We start from the raw sequence: 19,691 nt of genomic DNA, 5'->3' as shown, positions 1-19,691 counted from the left end.
CTCTCTCTCTCTCTCTCTCTCTCTCTCTCTCTCTCTCTCTCTCTCTCTTTTTGGTGTGCCTTACATTACATGATGAGGGAAGCAGCCTACTTATTTGAATTGTAGGCCCCTAAAATGCCAACGCAACTTGGGATTTTTTGCCGCATCTTACATAAAACCTATTTTTGATTCTCCTTTTCTACTTCCGTTCTATAATTTTTTTTTTTAAATAAAATTTGCTGCAGCTCCATCAGGCTGCTCACGGAGGAGGAAGGAGGAACAAGAAGCACAGTAGCTAATATTGTTCAGTGGCACTTGTGTGCTCTACAGAGCCCCACCCAGCTAATTGCCTGACAGACCTAAAAAAAAATTCAGGAAGGAAAAACAGCCAATCACAATCTTGGCCTTTCACACAAGGGAAAGAGATCACAAAAGGTGCTTCCTTTTTTAAAATGCAGGATTTTAATCATAATCTTGAGACTGTCGCAAGTTTTTCAAAATATTCCTGAAGATGAGCTGATGTTGTTTCATTCATTCTGCTTTATTCTGAGTTATTCTGTGCATGTATCATTTCACTCTGCTCCTCCTCCTTCTGTCAGAGAACACAGAGAGCAAGAGGAAGCTCAGGTATGCCAGTTCAGCCCCAAAGGATTTTTTTTTTTTTTTTTTTTGCAGGGAGAGAAAAGCAGGAATATTGAACATGAATAGATTATTTTAGCCACAGAAACTTTCAGATTGTGCCCAGTAACCTGAGATTTTTTTTTCTTTTTTCCCCTCAAGTCAGCAGGTGTCTTATTTAAAAAGCATCAGAAACCAATTAGAACTTTTATCAAACTATGGGAAGCATCTGCAGTTAGTATGTAATTTTAATTGTACTAAAATTATTATTGAGCTAAACTACAGAGCTTCCAGAGAAGGGAAGCAATGCTAATGTCATTAATTACCGCACCTTTGCTTTAAACAGCAAAGATGTCATGCCAGCTCTTGAAATCAGAGAGGAAATCTCAGATTCTGCATTCACTCTGCCGGCCTTTCAAAGAAATGATTGGTACAGCCCCCTCCCAAGAAAATGGATTTTTAACATTTGGTCCTCAGAAGCTCAGCCCTGAGAGTGCTTTATTGTGCTGGGTTTTACAATGGGTTTAATATAGCGGGGTGCCAAAGGGCAGGAGGGGAAGAACTTTACAATGTAGATAAAGTAGGTCCTTTCAGGATGCAGACCAAAACTGGTCGTGTGTTTTATTTCATCTCTTAGGACTTTCCTGATAGAATTCAGTTTTTTCATGCAGTTGTTCTATGTTTGTGTGCCTTTTTCTGTTGTAACTAGATCTAATTTTTTTAATTAACAGAAAAAAGCATGCATAAAGCCTTAAAATTGGCAATGTGTTTTTCCTGCTTTTAATACTAATGTTGTTCTTGATTTGCTAACAGAGCCGACAATGGGCATCCGTCGTAATCTGTTTTACTGAGTGAGGTTAATATTAGTGAATCCCCCCCACCATTTGTGTGCCCACTTTCTGTAAGAATAACTAATTCACTGAATCACATACTATTGATGCATATAGATAGAAACAAACTCATTTAAAAATTACTGTTTACATCTTTCCTTTAAAATTTTAGGAAGCCTAAATTATACAGCAGTTGTAGGATATTATCCAAAAAATTACTTTCTAAAAAGTAAAAGTGGATGTCAACAGAAAAGGGGGGGGGGACATTGCCAGAAGCCAGAAAATCTCTAAGCAAAGCTGCTAATTATTCTTAATGGGCAAGATGAGCACATTAAGAAACAAATGAATACATCAGTGAAATGTAATTGAAAATCGACCTGGCAATCACACATCACATCTGAGTATTGGCCTGTATGTTATTCTCATCATTTTAAAAATTATTTTTGTTGTTCTTGGCTTCTAAATTTAATGAATTCAACTGAATCTTACTTCCGAGTCTCTTAAGCTTCCAAGATTCTGATTTTTACCGTTTTTTAATGAAAAAAAAAATAGAATTTTCTATTATTTCTCTTTAATCTTATTATTGCTATTTGTAATGTGTGAGGCAATGAATGGTTAGTCTTGAATCTTTATATCACAGAAGCATGTCAACCAGTTGTAAGGTTATTTATTATCTTCCTAAAATGTATCAAATGGATTGGCTACATCTTCTAGAACTCTCTATCTGACCCTGGAAAGCTAGGTGTTGATCTGAGGTTTATTAAACAGAGATATCTGAAAATAGATTAGGACTTGAAATAAAATGAATTTTCTAAGTTTCACATATTTACTTGGACTCACGGGTCGGTTTCCCTGAGGTTCTTCTTGGTCCTTAAAACTTTGTCCCTAGGTTTAGCCCAGAGCTACCTACTCAAGAGCTGCCTCCCTACAGATTTCATTGTACCTGTACCCCAAGAGAAGAATGTATCCTAAAACAATGTGAAATGCATTCCTTTTTCTTTGGCACTTCCCCTTTAGTTCAGTAAAGAAAGAAATTTACAGGTACCCACATGTAAGACTACCCAATAAGGTCTGTGGCTGGTGATGACAGTGACATAAGAATAGAGAAATAGGATGCTGAGTTATTATTGGTGCTAAGCCTTTAACAACTCATAATGAATAAAAGTAGAACACCTAGAGATGAGCAGCCCTCTCTGGCTGCAGTCACTAACTCACCCAGTGCAACATTCTTATTAAAATCTAGCATGTTATCTGCAGAATATTCCAATATTTGGCTACGCATTTCTCTGTGCTCTTGACCCAAGCATCTAATCTCCATGGTATGCATCAGTCTACATCATAATTTGAGCTCAGAATTCTTCAACAACAGGTAAATCTTTGCTTTCTAAAGGAAATATTCCTGGCTTACTGTTATTTTATTTAACAGGATCTCTGACTTGTAATCAACAAGCAAAGCTTCATATAGAATGTGCAGCCTATGCTGGAGAACTTGGAAATCCCAGGCCATTATCTGGGTCAAGGCCCTTCCTGCTCTAGTGACTCCAGTTGTACTTCTATCTACTAGATACTTCATAAGTAAGCTCTACATGCCTTACCTTGGTAGGAGTTCCACAAATATCTTTTAAAATTATATTAAAAATAATTCATCTAGTATTAATTGCATGCCCTTTCAGGTGCTAAAGATATAGCTAGAGATAGTAGTCAAGATAGAGCTAGTTTCTATCCATGTAGGACACAGATTTTGCCATAGCTAGAGCATATTTATATATATGAAAGACACCAAAAAACTACAGGGCAGAAGTTCTTTGATTCCTTCCATTTATTTCAATACCACAACATAAATGTTAACATAATTAGTTCTGAGCAATAGGAACAAAAAATGAAGCTTAACTTCCAAACCACATTTTAGTTACTATCACTAGTCTCTTCATCTTACCAAACTTTTGCCTGAATTATTTTTTAAAAGACTATGAATTGACATTAATTAGGCACCTACTATGTGCTTATCATATGGCACACCCCATTAGGTCTATAAAATAGGTATCATTGTTTCTGTTTTTAGAGACGGAGTACAGAGAGGTTGATTTACCCAAGGTCACACAGCCACTGAGTATCAAAACCAGCACTAGAAGATAGGTTTATTTCACTTTGAGGCTTTGTTTTCCCCAGTAAATCATTCTATTTCACCAAAAACAAGAGCGATTAGGTGTCAATGAGTTTCCTCAGTACCTTGGAAAAAAAGGCCTCTCATGTGTAAACATATAGTCATTCTCTCAATTCACTGGAGTAATAAGTATGTTTAAGAACAGTGTGCAGGATGGGGGATACAGTTTAGTGGTAGTGTTCTTGCCTAGTATGCATGAGGCCATGTGTTTGATCCCCAGCGCGCGCACGCACATACACACACACACTCACACACAAATTATCAATAAAGGATCTAAGGATATATAATACTATAGTGCTGGGCATGGTGGCATACATACCCTTAATCCCAGCAACTCAGGAGGCTGAGGCAGGAATATTAAAAGTTTGAGGCCAACCTCAGCAACTTGGCATGTCCCTGTCTCAAAATAAAAAATAAAAAGGGCTGGGGATGTTGCTCAGTGGTTAAGCATCCCTGAGCCAAAAAAAAGAATAGTTTGCAGAGCTGGAACCCATGGTGCACACTGTGATCCCAGCGATTTGGGAAACTGAAGCAGGAAGATCATAAGTTGGTTTAATCAATCCCCAGTACCACACACACACACACAAAAAAAAAAAAAAAAAAGATAGAAAGAAAAGATAATAGTTTGCAGCCTTAAGTCAGCAAATATTGCCACATTGGACATTTAAAAAAATATTTAAAGATCAAAATTAATAGGATTTACATTATGATCTCATCATTTTTTACCCTTTCATGTCCCTTCCTTGGGGAAAAAAAAAACCAAGAAAGTAATACTTTGCGAATCACAGTGTTATTATTTTTGAAATATTTGCTTTCTTAAAGAATAATGCCAACTCTAAAAATATATGTACACACTAATACATACAATAACCACTAATTACAGGGAGAGGCTAATATTTTCACAGTACTACACACATACACACACACACATACATATATATACACACACATATATGATATAAATATATCATACATATAGAATTTGCTTAAATAACTCTTTTATTTTATATGTATTTGCTATTAAATGCAAATACATGTTTTAAGACTAAAAATCAATTGAAACAAAACTTAAATGGAGCCCCACTGCTAAACTGTGCTTTGAGAAGAAAATCAAGAGAGAGAAGTCTGGTTTCCTCTGACATGAGCACACGTCCCGCAGCTCTGGAAGTTCAGTTGCCCAGACAAGGGGACTGAGGTGATTGCTCTGTATCCACTTAATCAGAAATCACATTAAGGCTTTCTTTGCACCAGCCCCTCCCACTGGAGTCTTCTGGAAGGTGGGTGCCGTTCCAAGAACATGATTTGGTTCGTTGTGTTGAACACTATCCTGGCCATATTGACTCGATTTGATTGGATTCCCTTTATTACCCTGAGGTGACACAGAGGGATGATAAAATCTATTATTGGACACAGTGCCATCCGGAAGAGCCATCAAAATCTGACCTAAAATAAAGGGTGGGGAGTAGCAGAATGTTAGAATTTATCTCTTAAGGTAATATTTCAAAATACTATTGCCATTTTTTTTTCTCTTGGGGCTTATTTTAATATTAAAAAAACACACCTCCTAAACCACAAAATACATTTCCTGCCCAGTTCTAAAAATAAAGCAACCTAAATACTGCTGTGAATTTTTTTCATTAAAAAAATCGCTTCTAGCATATAAATACATATGCTTGCTTCAGCCTGACCACCTGCAGTCACAGGTTTATAAATTGTATAAAAGTATATAGTGTTAAGATGTTTACTAAAAATTTATTAATAGGTTTTCTGAGTTATATAATTTAACTTCCCTGTGACTATTTTATAAAAAGTATTACCTCCACTAACAAAATAATATGTTTTGCTTGATAGATTAGTCATGTACTCATATGCCGCTACAGGTGTACCAGGCACATTATGGCATGTGGTTGGATGCCATGGAAACGCTGAGGAGGGTGTGGCCAGAGTGTGGGGGAACTTAAAAAAAAAAAAACAGTTGTCAGTTGACTCTTTACTAATTTTGTTCTTCTCAGAATAAAGATGTCAGCTGTCCTTTCCAGCAAGAGGTTTCATTTAGAAGACTTTCCTGAAATACTTTCTTCCCAAAATAGACAGAGCTGTAGGCCTATGTGTCATTTTAGTTAATCAAAACAAGTAGGCAAATTAGTCTCCTTTATTTTTTTAATGAATGTAATTTAACGGTATTTAATTTGCATACAGCAAAGTTCACCCAGGAAAGAAAAAAAAGTCTGCATTATGGCACTTTTGTAACCCTCAACAAAGCCCTTCATTAGGAGACCTAATTGATTTTTCCTACCCACTCCTAGGGAAGAAAGCTATCACAGTACCTGCTCATTCACTCCAAGAAGAAATGGGTGTGCCTGGTGGTTCAAGCAGAGATTTGGGTTAAAAAGTCCTGGGGCTCTGTTCTTGCAGGGAGATCTTGGCCAATGCTTGCTTCGAGCATTCAGGAAATCTTTTTCTGAGCAATAGGGGAACGTCACTTGTCTGCTTGGTGTCCTCCCCATGGGCCCAATTTAGTTTAGCTTGCAGCCTTCACTGGAATTATTTTTATTTCTTGTTTATTTAGACCTGCCTCATTCTAAAAGAGGGGCTTTGAGGCTTCTTATGGAAACATATGGAATATACTCTATAAAATAAATGAGAAAGCGAGGACACTTGAAAATTAGAAAGCTGGGAAAACATGGCGAACATAAAATCAGTCCAGAAAATACATGCCCCAGGAGCACTTCTGTAAGGACTTAATGAGCTTCCGTTATGCCCGGGGGCCGGAGCAAAGACAGGGAGAGCAGCAGTTGTAAGATTTATAGTGCCCAGAAGTGGAGGCAAAGTCAGTTGATCTGAAGTCCAGCTTTTCCTGTTGGACCCTCAGAGAGGTGGCTCTGTTTGAGGTGATGAATCAGCTCCTCAACACACTCTTCAATAAACATGGCTGTTTTGTACAAGTCCTTCCACACCGTAGATGGCCAATGGCCAGAGTTAGATCGACTTTCTTCTTTAGTAATTAATTTCCTTTCAAAATGCTCTCAAAGATGCTTCGAACCTTTCTCCCCTTCTTCTCATTTCTTCCCAAGACTCTCCCAGTCGCTCATCCCCACTCCCCCTGCAAGTGTTTCAGAGACTGGAAATACTTCAAGTTGGAAAGTGTCAGAAGGCTGGCATTGCCCTCCCCACTAACCTAAAGTCACTCACCTTTAAAAATCAAGCAGGGCATGGCACCTATGCGGCAGTCACTCTCCACTAGCCTCTCTGTTCTGGGCCTTGCTATGATGCTCCCAGGATATACATTTCACAGGTGACAAAACTGCAGCCCAGGAATTAAAAGATCTTGTGTGTGGTAAGTAAGTACATCAGGGCTACCCTGTGGGCTCTGCCTCGTCTCTTCATCGTGCTATTCCCATCGTGATAAGAAGGTGCTGTGGGCTTTATTTCCCAGTCGGTTGAAAACCACTGCACAAGTTTCCTTAACTGTCCTACAGATGTGAGAGACATCATCACAAGGAATCAGAAGGCTGGTATGTTCAAGACTCAGAACATTTCAAGCAGGTAAGGCACATTTCTATATTAAAACACTCCAGCTTGTCAAAATATACCCTACTGTCATATATATATAAAACAAATAAAAAAGAAAAAAAAGAAGTAATGCACCTGTGACTGAAACTGCTTTACTTGATATTGTGGATGATTATTTCAAATAATAAGAGCTAACCTTTATGGAGTACTTACCATGTGTCAGGCACTGTTCTAAGCACTTTACAAGCATTATCCCATGAGAACCCTATGAAGAAGGCAAACACTCATTATACCCAACTAATAGATGAGAAAACTGAAGATAAGTATATTAAACATTGGGTTGAGGATGATTTTAGGGTTGAGATGATACAATATGAATTTGGAGAAGCTCAGCCTGGGACATTCTTAAGTGGCTCTATTTCAGTGCTTTTCATCCTGGGACCAATTTTGTTCCCTGGGAGATTTTGATATTCTCTGGAGACATTTTGCCATGACTTGGGGCAGGAGAGAGACTGCTGCTTCTGGCATCTGCTGGGGAGAGACCAGGATTATTATCACTGAACATCTTCTGTGCACAGAGCAGTCCTCCCGACAAAGAAGTATCTGGCCTAAGACATCAGCAGGGCTGAGGTTGAGAAACCTTGCTCTATTTTGTGATATTAAAGTAGTCTAGGTCTTCATTGCCTTTTAGAGTCCATTAATTCTTTTGCAAACTAAGAGAAATGCTTGCCCTCGACCAGAACAATGCTGTGTTCTGTGATGTTACATTTAATTCTAGCCCTATTGGAATGGACCTAGAAGCAATGAGTAAGCATTTAGTAGTTTTCATATGAGGTAACTATATTTGTGCATTTTTCCTTTATGCATTTAAATATTGACTTTATTAGAAGAGCAATTCCATTCTTAATTATTTTGTTTTTACTCTTAATCATTTTAAGTTTTCCTTTTGCTGAGGATACTCCCCACCTCAAATGCCCAAATTGAAAAATAACAAGAAAAAAGTTGAATGAACAGCTCCAATACTTAAAAACCAAAGTGGTGGACAGATTGGTATGAGGTTATGTAATGATAATAATTTTTTTCTTTTGTATTTGGTAAGTGCAACAAAGTGTCTTTAGATATAGTTTCAAATCCTGCATTAGAATGTTCTGAGTAGGCCATCGGCACAGGGGGCAGTATGCACTACATTTCTTAGAAAATTGAACAAACAAATCTGTTTTCCACAAACCTCAGGCAGGTTCAGAGAAAGAGAGTCTGCCATTACCGGTGTGTTCCTAATTTTTAGGACAGTCTTTCTCCACAGGAAGATGGTCATACCCTTCTGAAGAGGACTTCATTTTGGGACATGATTTTCAACCTGGTCTTTTAGTTATCAATCAAAAGTGCATTTTCTATGTCGTCCTCATTTACATTTATTTAATGCTTAAGGTCATTTGTGATCATTTGAGTGTATTTCAGCATATGGAATCAGGGAATAATAGATTTCAGCTTCATGCTGTGAAGAGAGATTGTGTTTTTACAAGACACAATGTTGTTTACTGGGTGTTAATAATCACTAATTAATAAACATATCTAGACTTCTAAAATGCTGCATTTTAAGGAACAAAAATGTCAAGTGTTTATGCAATACAATAGTATTTTCTATCATCTCTTCATAAAATAATTAAGTTACAAAAAGAAGCAAAATTTGTTCAGCCCAGGACAGATCCCAGATGCTGAATATGTGGCCTTTGTTTCTATTTTTCTGTTCTCAAAAATGCTATTTCTAAGTACAGTGTTCTAATGTCTATATATCAATAGTCATATAAGAACCTCTAAGATGAGTGGTTTTGTTTTTTATTTTTCCATCTTAATCTTATGCTAATTGTGGCCAGATTCTTCGCTTTTAACCACTGCAAGCATTTTATCCAAAGTCTACTAAAGCATGTGCCAGAAAACAGGTGGATGTGTGAGCCCTTGAATGCCTTGATCTTACAGTAAGGAGCTACTTGACCACTTAACCTTTAACCCTCAGCAGCTGAAAGAAACTGCCAACCAGCAATGTAATAATCAACCTTGCCCTTCTAGCCACTGCTTTCCCACCCATAACCAGTACAATGTGACGAGAGTATTAGTTCCGTGAGAGAAGAAATAAAAGGGAACCATTCACAAAAGAGCTAAGATATAGTTCAATATTCTTTTTTAGTGCCTCAATGCGTATGCAGAATTTCTCCTCCAAATTGGAGGTGTGGAATAACAGTAGCGAAAGATAACTAAGAGGTATTTACCATAGCTACAAAGCCCACACGTGAGCCAAATATTTCTGCTATTAAAAAGCACTTCAAAGCTTGACATGAAGTTTGTAACAGCTGAATGTCTCCTGTGACTTCATTTGTGAAGACAATGTAAAAACCGAAAGGAAAGTCATGATATGAGAACCGTGAACCTAAGAAACTGTGTTTTTGGAAAGGAATGAGAGGAAGCCCAGAAATTTGGCACCCCACACTCCCATTCCCCTACTCAGAGAGTGTTCTCAGTGACTTATGATTTGGATAAGTGCCCCCGAAAGGCCCATATGCTAAAGGTTTAGACACCAGCCTGCTGTACTATTGGGAGGTAGTGGACCCTTCACATGTTGAGGCCTTACGGAAGGAAGTTAGGTCATTGGGGACATGCCCTTGAAGTGGGCATTGGGACCCCAGCCTCTTTTGGTCTCTCTTTGCTTTCTGGCCACCATGAGATGAGCAGTTTCCTTTGCCATGTGCTCCAACCACAATGTATTGCCTTTCTATAGCCCCCAAAGCAACAGGCTGACTGTGAACTGAAACCTTCAAAACTGAGCCAAAATAAACCTTTCCTCTTTGTAAATTTATTACCTCAGGTATTTTGTCATAGTAATAGAAAGCTGACCAACATAGTAACTATCAGTGTTTCTCCTGCCACTGACTTCTTCCTAACTCTTATGAAGGGGCAGACCCAGGTTGTTGTAGGGCCTGAAACTTAATTTAAGGCTCCTTTTTAGAAGGGTGGATTTGAATGTAACCTACTTTGGTGAATTTACAAGAATATTCAACCACGTGAATACATTATTAGGGCTCCTGGGAAGGGGTCTTTGCCAAGTGAGGTGCTCTGATATAAGCTTAATTAGCCTTGTAGTAAGTCCACCCTGCTCTCCTAAATACCACCATCCTTGCCCAGAGTAACTCTCTTCTCTTACATACCATACTTGCTTGCTTCCTCTGGTCCATTTTAATCCCAGTCTGATTATGGCTAAATATAAAAGACATATTTGTGAAAGCCTGGAAGCCTTAGCCCTGGCTAGAGATAGGATGCAGATGTACAGAGTATTCTATGCATTACATCTCAAAGATCTTAGTGCACCATTTGATGGTTCACTTGTTTATCCATCCATGCAGCCATCCATTCATTTAGCAAATATGTCCAAGGCACTTGTCTTTGGGAACCTAAATATGGAGTTATTGAGAATAGTTCTTGAACAAAGGAAACTGTACTACCAAATATAGCTAGAGATTAATGAAAGAGCAAGGATATTTACAGCATCTCAATTGTTGGGTTTATCTGAAGCTGTCTTCAAAATTATGATTGTCTGTTTAACAAAGAACCATTTGGAGCTTTTGACGTCTACATGTTTCTAGGTCTTCCAGAATTAGCAAACAACGTCATTCTCTGGTTAATATTAGTGAAAAGTTGGTTTTTCCTTTTTAAAACTATTAAATGTACCTTGAATTACATTATTATTTTTAAAAATCCTTCTTAAATTTACTTTGCTGCAATGTTGAAAGTGAGATTTACTTAGGCATTTATCTTTGTGTGAAAGTTGCTATTAAGCTCTGATAAACTATCAATTTTAGTAAACTCTGGAACTTATTTTAAAACTTTTATAATGCAGATTTTTTTTTCATTTATTTTTTGGTGGTGCTGGGAATTGAACCCAGGGCCTTGTGCATGCGAGGCAAGCACTCTACCAACTGAGCTATATATCCCCAGCTCCAGATTTTACCTTTATGTGGGCCTCCCAGGATTGGCCTCTTGCTCCCATTGCCCTATTGCTGTTTGAGATTCATGTCTTTTCTGAGTCTCAATTTCCTTTAGAGGTCAAGTTGGGGATGTGGAAAATGATTTTTATAATGTATATCCCAACCAAGAGGGATCCAGTTGGCTGCTTTTTCCAAGCCTTCTGCATCTGCTCATCCAATCTGTTATGGTTTGGATGTGAGGTATCCCTCGGAAGTTCAGTATGAGACAATGCAAGAAAGTTCAGAGGAGAAATGATTGGATGGTGGAAGTCTTAACCCAATCAGTGAACTAATCCTCTGATAGAGATTAACTGGTAACTGAAGTTGTAGGGTGTGGCTGAGGAGGTGGGAATTGGGGGTGTAGCTTTGGGGTATGAAGACCTCTTTCTGCTTCCTGATCATCCTGTGAGCTGCTCTTCCACCAGGATGGAGCTGGCTGTATAGGGACAGAGACCTCTGAAACTGTGAGCCCTCAAATAAACTTTTCCTCTTCTACAAGTGTGCTGGTTGTGTCCTTTAGTCCCAGCAGCAAAAATGCTGACTAAACACCATCTGTCCCCCACTGTTCCCCAACCTCCGTCTTCTCCTTCAGTCACCCTGGTCTCCTGTGTTAGCTTCTATCACTGTAACAAATTTTCTGAGATGATTAACTTACAAAGAAAACGAAAAGATTTATTTTGGCTCACAGTTTTGGAGATCCCACTCCAAGATCGTGTGGACCTGTTGCTTTGGGTCTCGGGTGGATGTGTCCAGGGGCATTGGCAGAGAGCACATAGCGGAACAAACTGCTCACCTCATGGCCAGGAAGCAAAAAATAGAGAAGGGAGAGGCCAGGATCCCACAATTCCTTTCAAAGATACACTCCCAGTGACCTCTTAAAGGTCCCAACTCTTGAAGGTTGCGCCATTTTCCAATAGCACCATCCCTGGGACAAAGCCTGTAACACATAGACCCTGGGGACACTTGTCCACACCCTAGAACCTCCTCACTCCTCCCAACACATTTGGTCTTTCCTGGTCTTTCTCAATCTTGTTCCCCTCCTCTCATCCATCTAAATCCTGATGGGATGGCTCAACTACCATCTTCCCCTGCCTTCCGAGACCATTTCAGCCTCCCCGGATCTCTTCTTTAACTTCTGTTGGTCTTAGAATAGCACAACAGTTTAACAAGGCCTATTCTCTTAATCGTTCAAAGCTTGTTGGCTTCGTTTCTGTGTTTATTGGTTCGTTCACTCGTTGATAAATTTGTTGACCCCGTTTTGATTGCCAAGAAGGGTTCCAGGTGCTGGGGATCTAGCAGTGAACAAAACCAAAGAAGTCCAAGCCTTCCTGGAGTTGACATCCTAGGGGCGGGGAAGAGATCATTTTCTTGAAGCAGGAGTTCTATTTAGTGCATTTTTGTATCCTTTGAAGAAATTAGTACACTTGATCCCTAGTATTTGAAAGCATTTAAGATTTGTATTTGGAGCACATTTGGGGATCCATCAGGCTTAGGGAAGCAAACAATTTTTAGTAGTAGAGAGTGAAGCTGTGGAGAGTCAGACATCAGTTTCTACATCAGATTGCTGACTTTCACTCAAGACTGGCTTCTCAGGCATGCGCATGGAGTGACTGTCGACAAACTGACAGTGTGAGTAGGCATTTATCTGTTCTTTGTCAGGTTGAAGAGGAAGGTTAGTAGAAGGTAACCAAGATAAGGAAGCTGAGGACTCTCTTAAAGAAATTTCCTGATAAAGTACACCTGTTAGTGAGTTTTGCTAGAATGACGGAAACAGAATCTTGAGAACTGCTGAGAATTCTAGAGATGCTACTGTCCTGTCTCCTGCTGTTGCTATCTTGGATATGAGAAAATGAAATCATTGTGTATACTTTCTATTCTAACACAGCATTGTTGATTTGCTTGACAAGTTTATAGAAGGGCTCATGTCCTTACTGTTTAAGGGTTTGCACTGAAGAGACCAACTCACATAGGAATGTTACCCAGTCTCAGATATTTTGATATCATTCTCCTTTTTGCATTAAAAATGAGCCAGATGTTAAATTTGGGGACACTATTTTTAGGGTCCCTGTGAAACTGCAGTAAATTAAAAATTAAGGCCTTTTTTTCTAAGCTAACATTGTACCGACTCCGGACTATCAGATCTCTCCTCTTAACCAAAGTCAAAATCTCACTACCAAAATTAGGCCAAGTTCTGTATTAGTAGACAGCTGTGCATGTCAGGCTACTGCATTTTTTTCAGAGAAAAAAATCTTTCCCCTTCCCAGAATTTTATTTCACAGAAGTTTCATATCAATAAAAATGCACCTTTAAAAAAACACATTTATTTTTTAGTTGTAGTTGGACACTGTACCTTTATTTTATGTATTTATGTTTATATGGTGCTAAGGATCAAACCCAGGGCCTTGAACATGCTAGGCAAGTGCTCTGCCACTGAGCCACGACCCCAGCCCCAATAAAAATGCACTTTCCATGGAGTTCTTCCCTTAAAAATGGCCAGGGGCAATCCTTTTTTTTTTCCCACCCAGGGGTGCTCTACCATTGTGCTATATTCTCAGCCCCTTTTTAAATTTTTATTTGGAGATAATATTTTGCTAAGTTGTCTGAGCTGGCCTTGAATTTCCAATCCTCCTACCTCAGCCTCCCAAGTAGCTGGGATTATTGATGTGTACCAACATGCCTAGCTGTTCAGGGGCAATCTTAAGAACAAAAACAAACAAACAAAAAAAACAATTTTGGAGAATATCCACATCATAATCCTTTATTAAATAATTTTTACCTTAATAATGGACATTATTTTTGTGGTAATTTGCTGTTACAAACAATGCAGTGATAGACACCTATGCATATATGACATATTTGCAACTGTATCTACAGGGCACATTTTCAGGAGTAAATATTATTTCCTTTTTTTTTTTTTTTTTTTTTTTTTTTTTTAGTTTTAGGTAGACACAACATCTTTATTTTAATGTGGTGTTGAGGAGCGAACCCAGTGCCTCATGTGTGCTGGGTGAGCATTCTACCTCTGAGTCACAGCCCCATATTATTTATTTCTATGGCTTTACAAAATTGTATAATTTACTGAAACTTTGAAATATATTTTCATATCTGTTAAAACTAATTCTTTGATATTATTCTTTCTTTTCATAATTTTCTAAAATTCTATTAGTATTTTTATTGTATGCCATTTTCATTGTGATTGAAATCTCACTGTAAATTGATTTGCTAAGCCTTGATATTTTTAAAACTTTCAGTCTTGCTATACAAAAACAAGGTATTGCCAGTTGCCATGGTACATGCCTATAATCCAAGCTACTGAGGCCTCCTAAAACCAGTCTCAGCAACTTAGTGTGACCCTGTTTCAAAATAAAATATAAATTTTAAAAAGTGTTGGGAGGTGTCACTCAGTGGCACAACACTTGCGTAGCATGAGCAACACCTGGGTTCAATATGCAATCTAGCAAAATAAATAAATAACAGGGTGTTTTCTCTTTATTCAATTTTTAAAGGTGTTTTACTAGCATTTTTATCTGTTTTATTAGGTTTATTTTTGGAAACTAACTTTTTTCTTGGTCCTATAAATAGATTTTTTTTCTTGCATTACATTTCAAATAAATTGTATTTACATATATATAAGAAAGCTGTACTAAAGCCCAGACAGTGGTGCACGTCTGCAGTCCTAGTGACTCAGGAGGCTGAGAGAGCAGGATCACAAGTTTGATGCCAGACTGGCAATTTAGTCAGACTCTGTCTCAGAATTCAAATAGAACTGGGATGCAGCTCAATGTAAAACGCCCCTGGGTTCAAACGTAGGACCAAAAATACCCCCAAAAAACTATACTGTTGTGGGTAGTAAATGTTTAGTAAGCTTGATGAACCCTCGCTGTTTCTAACACTCTGTCAGTTTATCTTCTTGAATATTCCAAATAAACAACAATCACATGTCTATAAATGGAGGGTAGGGGTGTAACTCAGTGGTACCGCACCTGCCTACTGTGCATGATGTGATTTGTCATTTCTCATCTTTTGCCTCTTTTTCCCCTCTTTTTTTTTTAAATAATTTTATGGATAAAATTGTCCCAATGATTACATTCAAATTGGACTTTGTTGGGAATCCTCCGAAAACTTCACAATAAAATATTTGTTAACTTTTTGAGTTGAGATATTTATGGGAATTTTTTTTATCTTGTTAAGGATTTTTTAATATGTTCCTTTTATTTGGGGTTTTTTCATAAACAAATATGGAACCTGATTTAGCAGATATCTTTTCATTTATGGAGATGATCAAATTGATTTTCTTATTTCACCTATAACTGTGACAAACTGCATTAACAAGCTTTGCTAAAAGTAAAACATCCTACATTTCTAGTCACTTGGTCATGCTGCCTTAATTTTTTTTTTTAATTCTGCATTGGGATTCTTTTTTTTTTAAGAGAGAGAGAAAGAGAATTTTTTAATATTTATTTTTTAGTTTTCAGGTGGACACAACATTTTATGTGGTGCTGAGGATCGAACCCAGCGCCCCGTGCATGCCAGGCAAGTGCACTACCGCTTGAGCCACATCCCAGCCCCTGCATTGGGATTCTTTTGATATTTTATTTTATTTTTATTTTTTCTTTATGACAGCGGAATACAATTCTTATTACATTTTTAGAGCATAATTTTTCATAACTCTGGTTGTATACATAGTATATTCACATCAATTCATGTCTTCATGCCTGTACTTTGGATAATAATGATCATCACATTCCACCATCATTAATAACCCCATGCCCCCTCCCTTCCCCTCCAAACCCTCTGCCCTATCTAGAGTTCGTTTATTCCTCCCGTGCTCCCTCTTCTATCCCACTATGAATCAGCCTCCTTATATCAAAGAAAACATTCAGCATTTACAATAAGTGCTGGCGAGGATGTCGCCACTCATACACTGAAAAGGCACACTCATACACTGCTGGTGGGACTGCAAATTGGTGCAGTCTATGTGGAAAACAATATGGAGATCCCTTGAAAAATTGGGTATGGAACCATCATTTGACCCAGGTATCCCTCTCCTCCGTCTATATCCAGAAGATTTTAAAACAGCATACTACAGGGACACAGCCACATCAGTGTTTATAGCAGCACAATTCACAATAGCTAAACCATGGAACCAACCTAGATGCCCTTCAATAGATGAATGGATAAAAAAAATGTGGCATATATACACAATGGAATATTACTCAACAATAAAAGAGAATAAAATCATGACATTTGCAAGGTAAATGGATGGAATTAGAGAAGACAATGTTAAGTGAAATTAGCCAATCCTAAAAAAAAAAATGCTATCTTAATGCTTTTAATATGCTGCTGTGCTTTAAAAATATGTGATCTCAAATTTTTAATAACAGCTTTATTAATACACATACCATACAATTTACTCATTTAAAGTATACAGTATAATTGCTATTAGTATATTCAAAGAGTTGTGCAACCGCCAAACCAAGTTCAGAATATTTTCGCCATCCCTAAAAGAAACCTCATGTCCATTAGTAGTCACTTTCCAACTACCTGTCCCACCTCTCCTTCCTCTCAGAGTTAGGCAAACATGAATCTATATTCTCTCTGTGTATGTTTGCTTTCTCTGGGCATTTGACATAAATGAAATCATACAGTATATGGTCTTTCCTGTTTAGCTTCTGTCACTTAATGTAGCACTTTCATGATTCATTCATATTGCACCATGTATCAGGATGTTTGTCATTTGTTATCATGGCTGTATAATATTCCATTGTATGAATATAGCATTTTATTTATCCATTCATCAGCTGATGGGCATTTTGGTTGTTTTCATTTTAAGTCTATTATGGATATGCTACTATGAACATTTATATATATATATTTTTTTGACAAGCTTTATTTTTGGGGGGTCTATGTCATATGATGACTCACTAAGTTGTTGTACATTCCCAACAGGGGAATATGATGTTATCTTGGCTTCATTTCATTGATATTCATCAGTGAAATTGGTTCAGTTTTCTTTATTGTACAATCTTTGCAGATTTTAATATCACTAACATTACAGCTTCTTTTTCTGTTTTCTTTTCTTTCTTTTTTTTTTTTTTTTTGTGTGTGTGTGTGTGTGGTGCTGGGAATCAAACCCAGGGCCCTGTGCATGCCAGGTAAGCACTTTACCACTAAGCCACATACCCAGCCCCATGATAGCTTCTCGCTTCTCCCTGTCCTTACCCCTAACCCCTCCCCACATTAGGGATAGAACCCAGGGCCTCATGCATGCCAGGCAAGCACTCCATTACTGAGCTGTATCCCCAACCCTTTTTATTTTATTTTGAAATGGGGTCCTACTAAGTTGCTGAGGCTGACCTCAAACTTCCAATCATCCTGTCTCAGCTTCCTGAGTTGCTGAGATTATAGGCTTACACCAACACATCTGGCACATAATGGCTTCTTTAAAAAACAAAACTCTTCTGTCATGCTTGGTGCACACACCTGTAATCCAATCAATTGTTTGAGAGGCTGAGGCAGGAGGATTACAAGTTCGAGGTCAGCCTGAGCAACTTAGCAAGACTCTGTCTCAAAATAAAAATTCTAAAAGGGGCAGAGACATAGCTCAGTGGCAGAACACCCTTGGTTTCAGTCCCTAGTACGGGAAAAAAAAGAAATCTTTCTTATTGGTTGAACCACCTCTTTGTGGTTTGCACTATACTGCTACCATACTTCTAGATTGCAACAATTTGTACCCCATTATTTTGTATGTGATAGTTTGAGTTATAGTGGCAAGAAATATGAAATTCCTATACTAAAAAAAACATACACCTCACTTGAAAGTACACAGGCATGAAAAATAAATCAAAACAGCAAAATGCAAAACTTGTAGCTCATAACCCACTTGAATCAAAGGGTGAAATATGATATATCAAGAACTATGTAATGTTTTGAATAACCAACAATAAAAAATTTAAAAAAATGCAAAACTTGTTATTTTCTATCAAATGGCATAGAGTTATAAGTGCTGATTCATTTGTTGTCACCTTTTTTTTTTTTGCTACACATAAGTTAATCAGCTGCCACAATCATATAATCAGAGATGTTTGGAGGTTGAAATATAAATAATAAGTAAATAAATAATAAGTAAAATAATTTGTAGCTTTCATTCCAAGATCTCAAAACCTTTTCTAGTTCTTTTTAACTAACGCAGAATATACTGGTCACCAACATGAAGGGGTCTGGATTAAGCAAATCTGTGTGTCTTCCTTTTGAATTCTAAAATGAGTTTATTTCAGCTAAATTCCAGACAAAACCACAGAGCTGGAATTAGGTTTAAAATAAAAATAAAAATTCTAAAAGGGGCAGGGACATAGCTCAGTGGTAGAGCACCCATGGTTTCAGTCCCTAATACCAGGAGAAAAAGAAAAAGAAACTTTTCTTATTGGTTGAACCACCTCTGGAAACACTTGAGTGGGGAGGTGGAGCAAAAGTTCTCAAGTTTTAGCATTAGTGTCATTTGTGGAGCTTGTTAGGACATGGGTTGTTGGGCTGCATGCTCTGGAGACTGAGGTGGGTGGAGCCAGAGATTTTGCATCTTGAACAGGTAACTGACGCTGTCGATCTGCGAACATCATTTGGGAACCACCAGGCTTGGCTTCTCTTTGAGAGTGTCTGGTTAAATTCATAACCAGTTGTCCAGTTTTCCGTTCATTAAAGCCAGGGCTACTCACTCTGCTCTCGTGTTTCTTTTATGGATGCCATTTACTTAGGAGAAAAGAAAGCCTGACTTACAACTCTCCACTGTCTGTGGTTGATTTAATTTTGCAATTCTTCTAAGGTAGAAATTTCATCAAGACCTGATTTTACTTTCCCCTCACCTTTCTCCAAGCCTTATTCCTAATCTGAAAATGTAAATTCATTTTGTTTCATTATAAAATCAACAAAGTTGTTCAGGTCATCTGTTTCAAGGGATTTATATCCGCGAAACCCTGTTCTGGTTTTCATTGATGTCGCTTCCTTCCATTAGCTAAAGAAAGTGTTCTCGATAAAGTCCCGAGAGTGGGGGTGTAGCTCAGTGGTACAGCCCCTGCTTAGCATGTGCAAGGACCTGGATTCAATCCCCAACACCATTAAGTAAATAAATAAAGTCTATCTTTGGGCTGCTGTTATTCTCTGGAGTGACATTCTCTTTAAAGTTCCCCTTTTAGAAATAAAGAAATCTGAGGCTTGAAACTAAAGTCAAGATCTGTGGCTAAAGAATGTTCTAAATCCAAATACATACAGGTGGAGATCTTCCAGAACAGGGTTTCTCAAAGTGGTTTATGACCCATCTTCATGGAAACTACCAAAGGCACTTATTTTAAAAAGACAGAGTCCTGGGCCTCAAACCAATCTTGCTGAATCAGACTCCAGGGGGTTGAGGTTCATGGATCCAACATTTCAACAACCTCTCAGATGATGTTGATCTGTCTGGAGCATGGTCCACAGTTTGATAGAAAGACCATCTTATATCCCTTGGTTGCTACTAATCTGAGTATTTTAAACTCTTTTTTTTTAAAAGCCATTTCAGTGGTTTAGAGGGAAAGAAAG

At 38.0% G+C, this 19,691-nt stretch overlaps 1 protein-coding gene across 1 annotated transcript in view; it reads left to right on the top strand.

The window, feature by feature from the left end:
• Positions 1-19,691, top strand: part of Camkmt (calmodulin-lysine N-methyltransferase) — a 377,032-nt gene that overhangs the window by 317,610 nt on the left and 39,731 nt on the right. The window contains exon 7 of the mRNA XM_015479709.2: positions 7,071-7,137. Coding sequence (XP_015335195.2) covers positions 7,071-7,137 — 67 coding nt within the window. The remainder of the gene's footprint in view (positions 1-7,070; positions 7,138-19,691) is intronic.

Source organism: Marmota marmota, unplaced genomic scaffold (assembly GCF_001458135.2).
Source record: "Marmota marmota marmota unplaced genomic scaffold, marMar, whole genome shotgun sequence".
Lineage (NCBI taxonomy): Eukaryota > Metazoa > Chordata > Mammalia > Rodentia > Sciuridae > Marmota > Marmota marmota.
The sequence above is the reverse complement of the archived record's forward strand: the minus strand, read 5'-3'. Positions and strand labels throughout refer to the sequence as shown.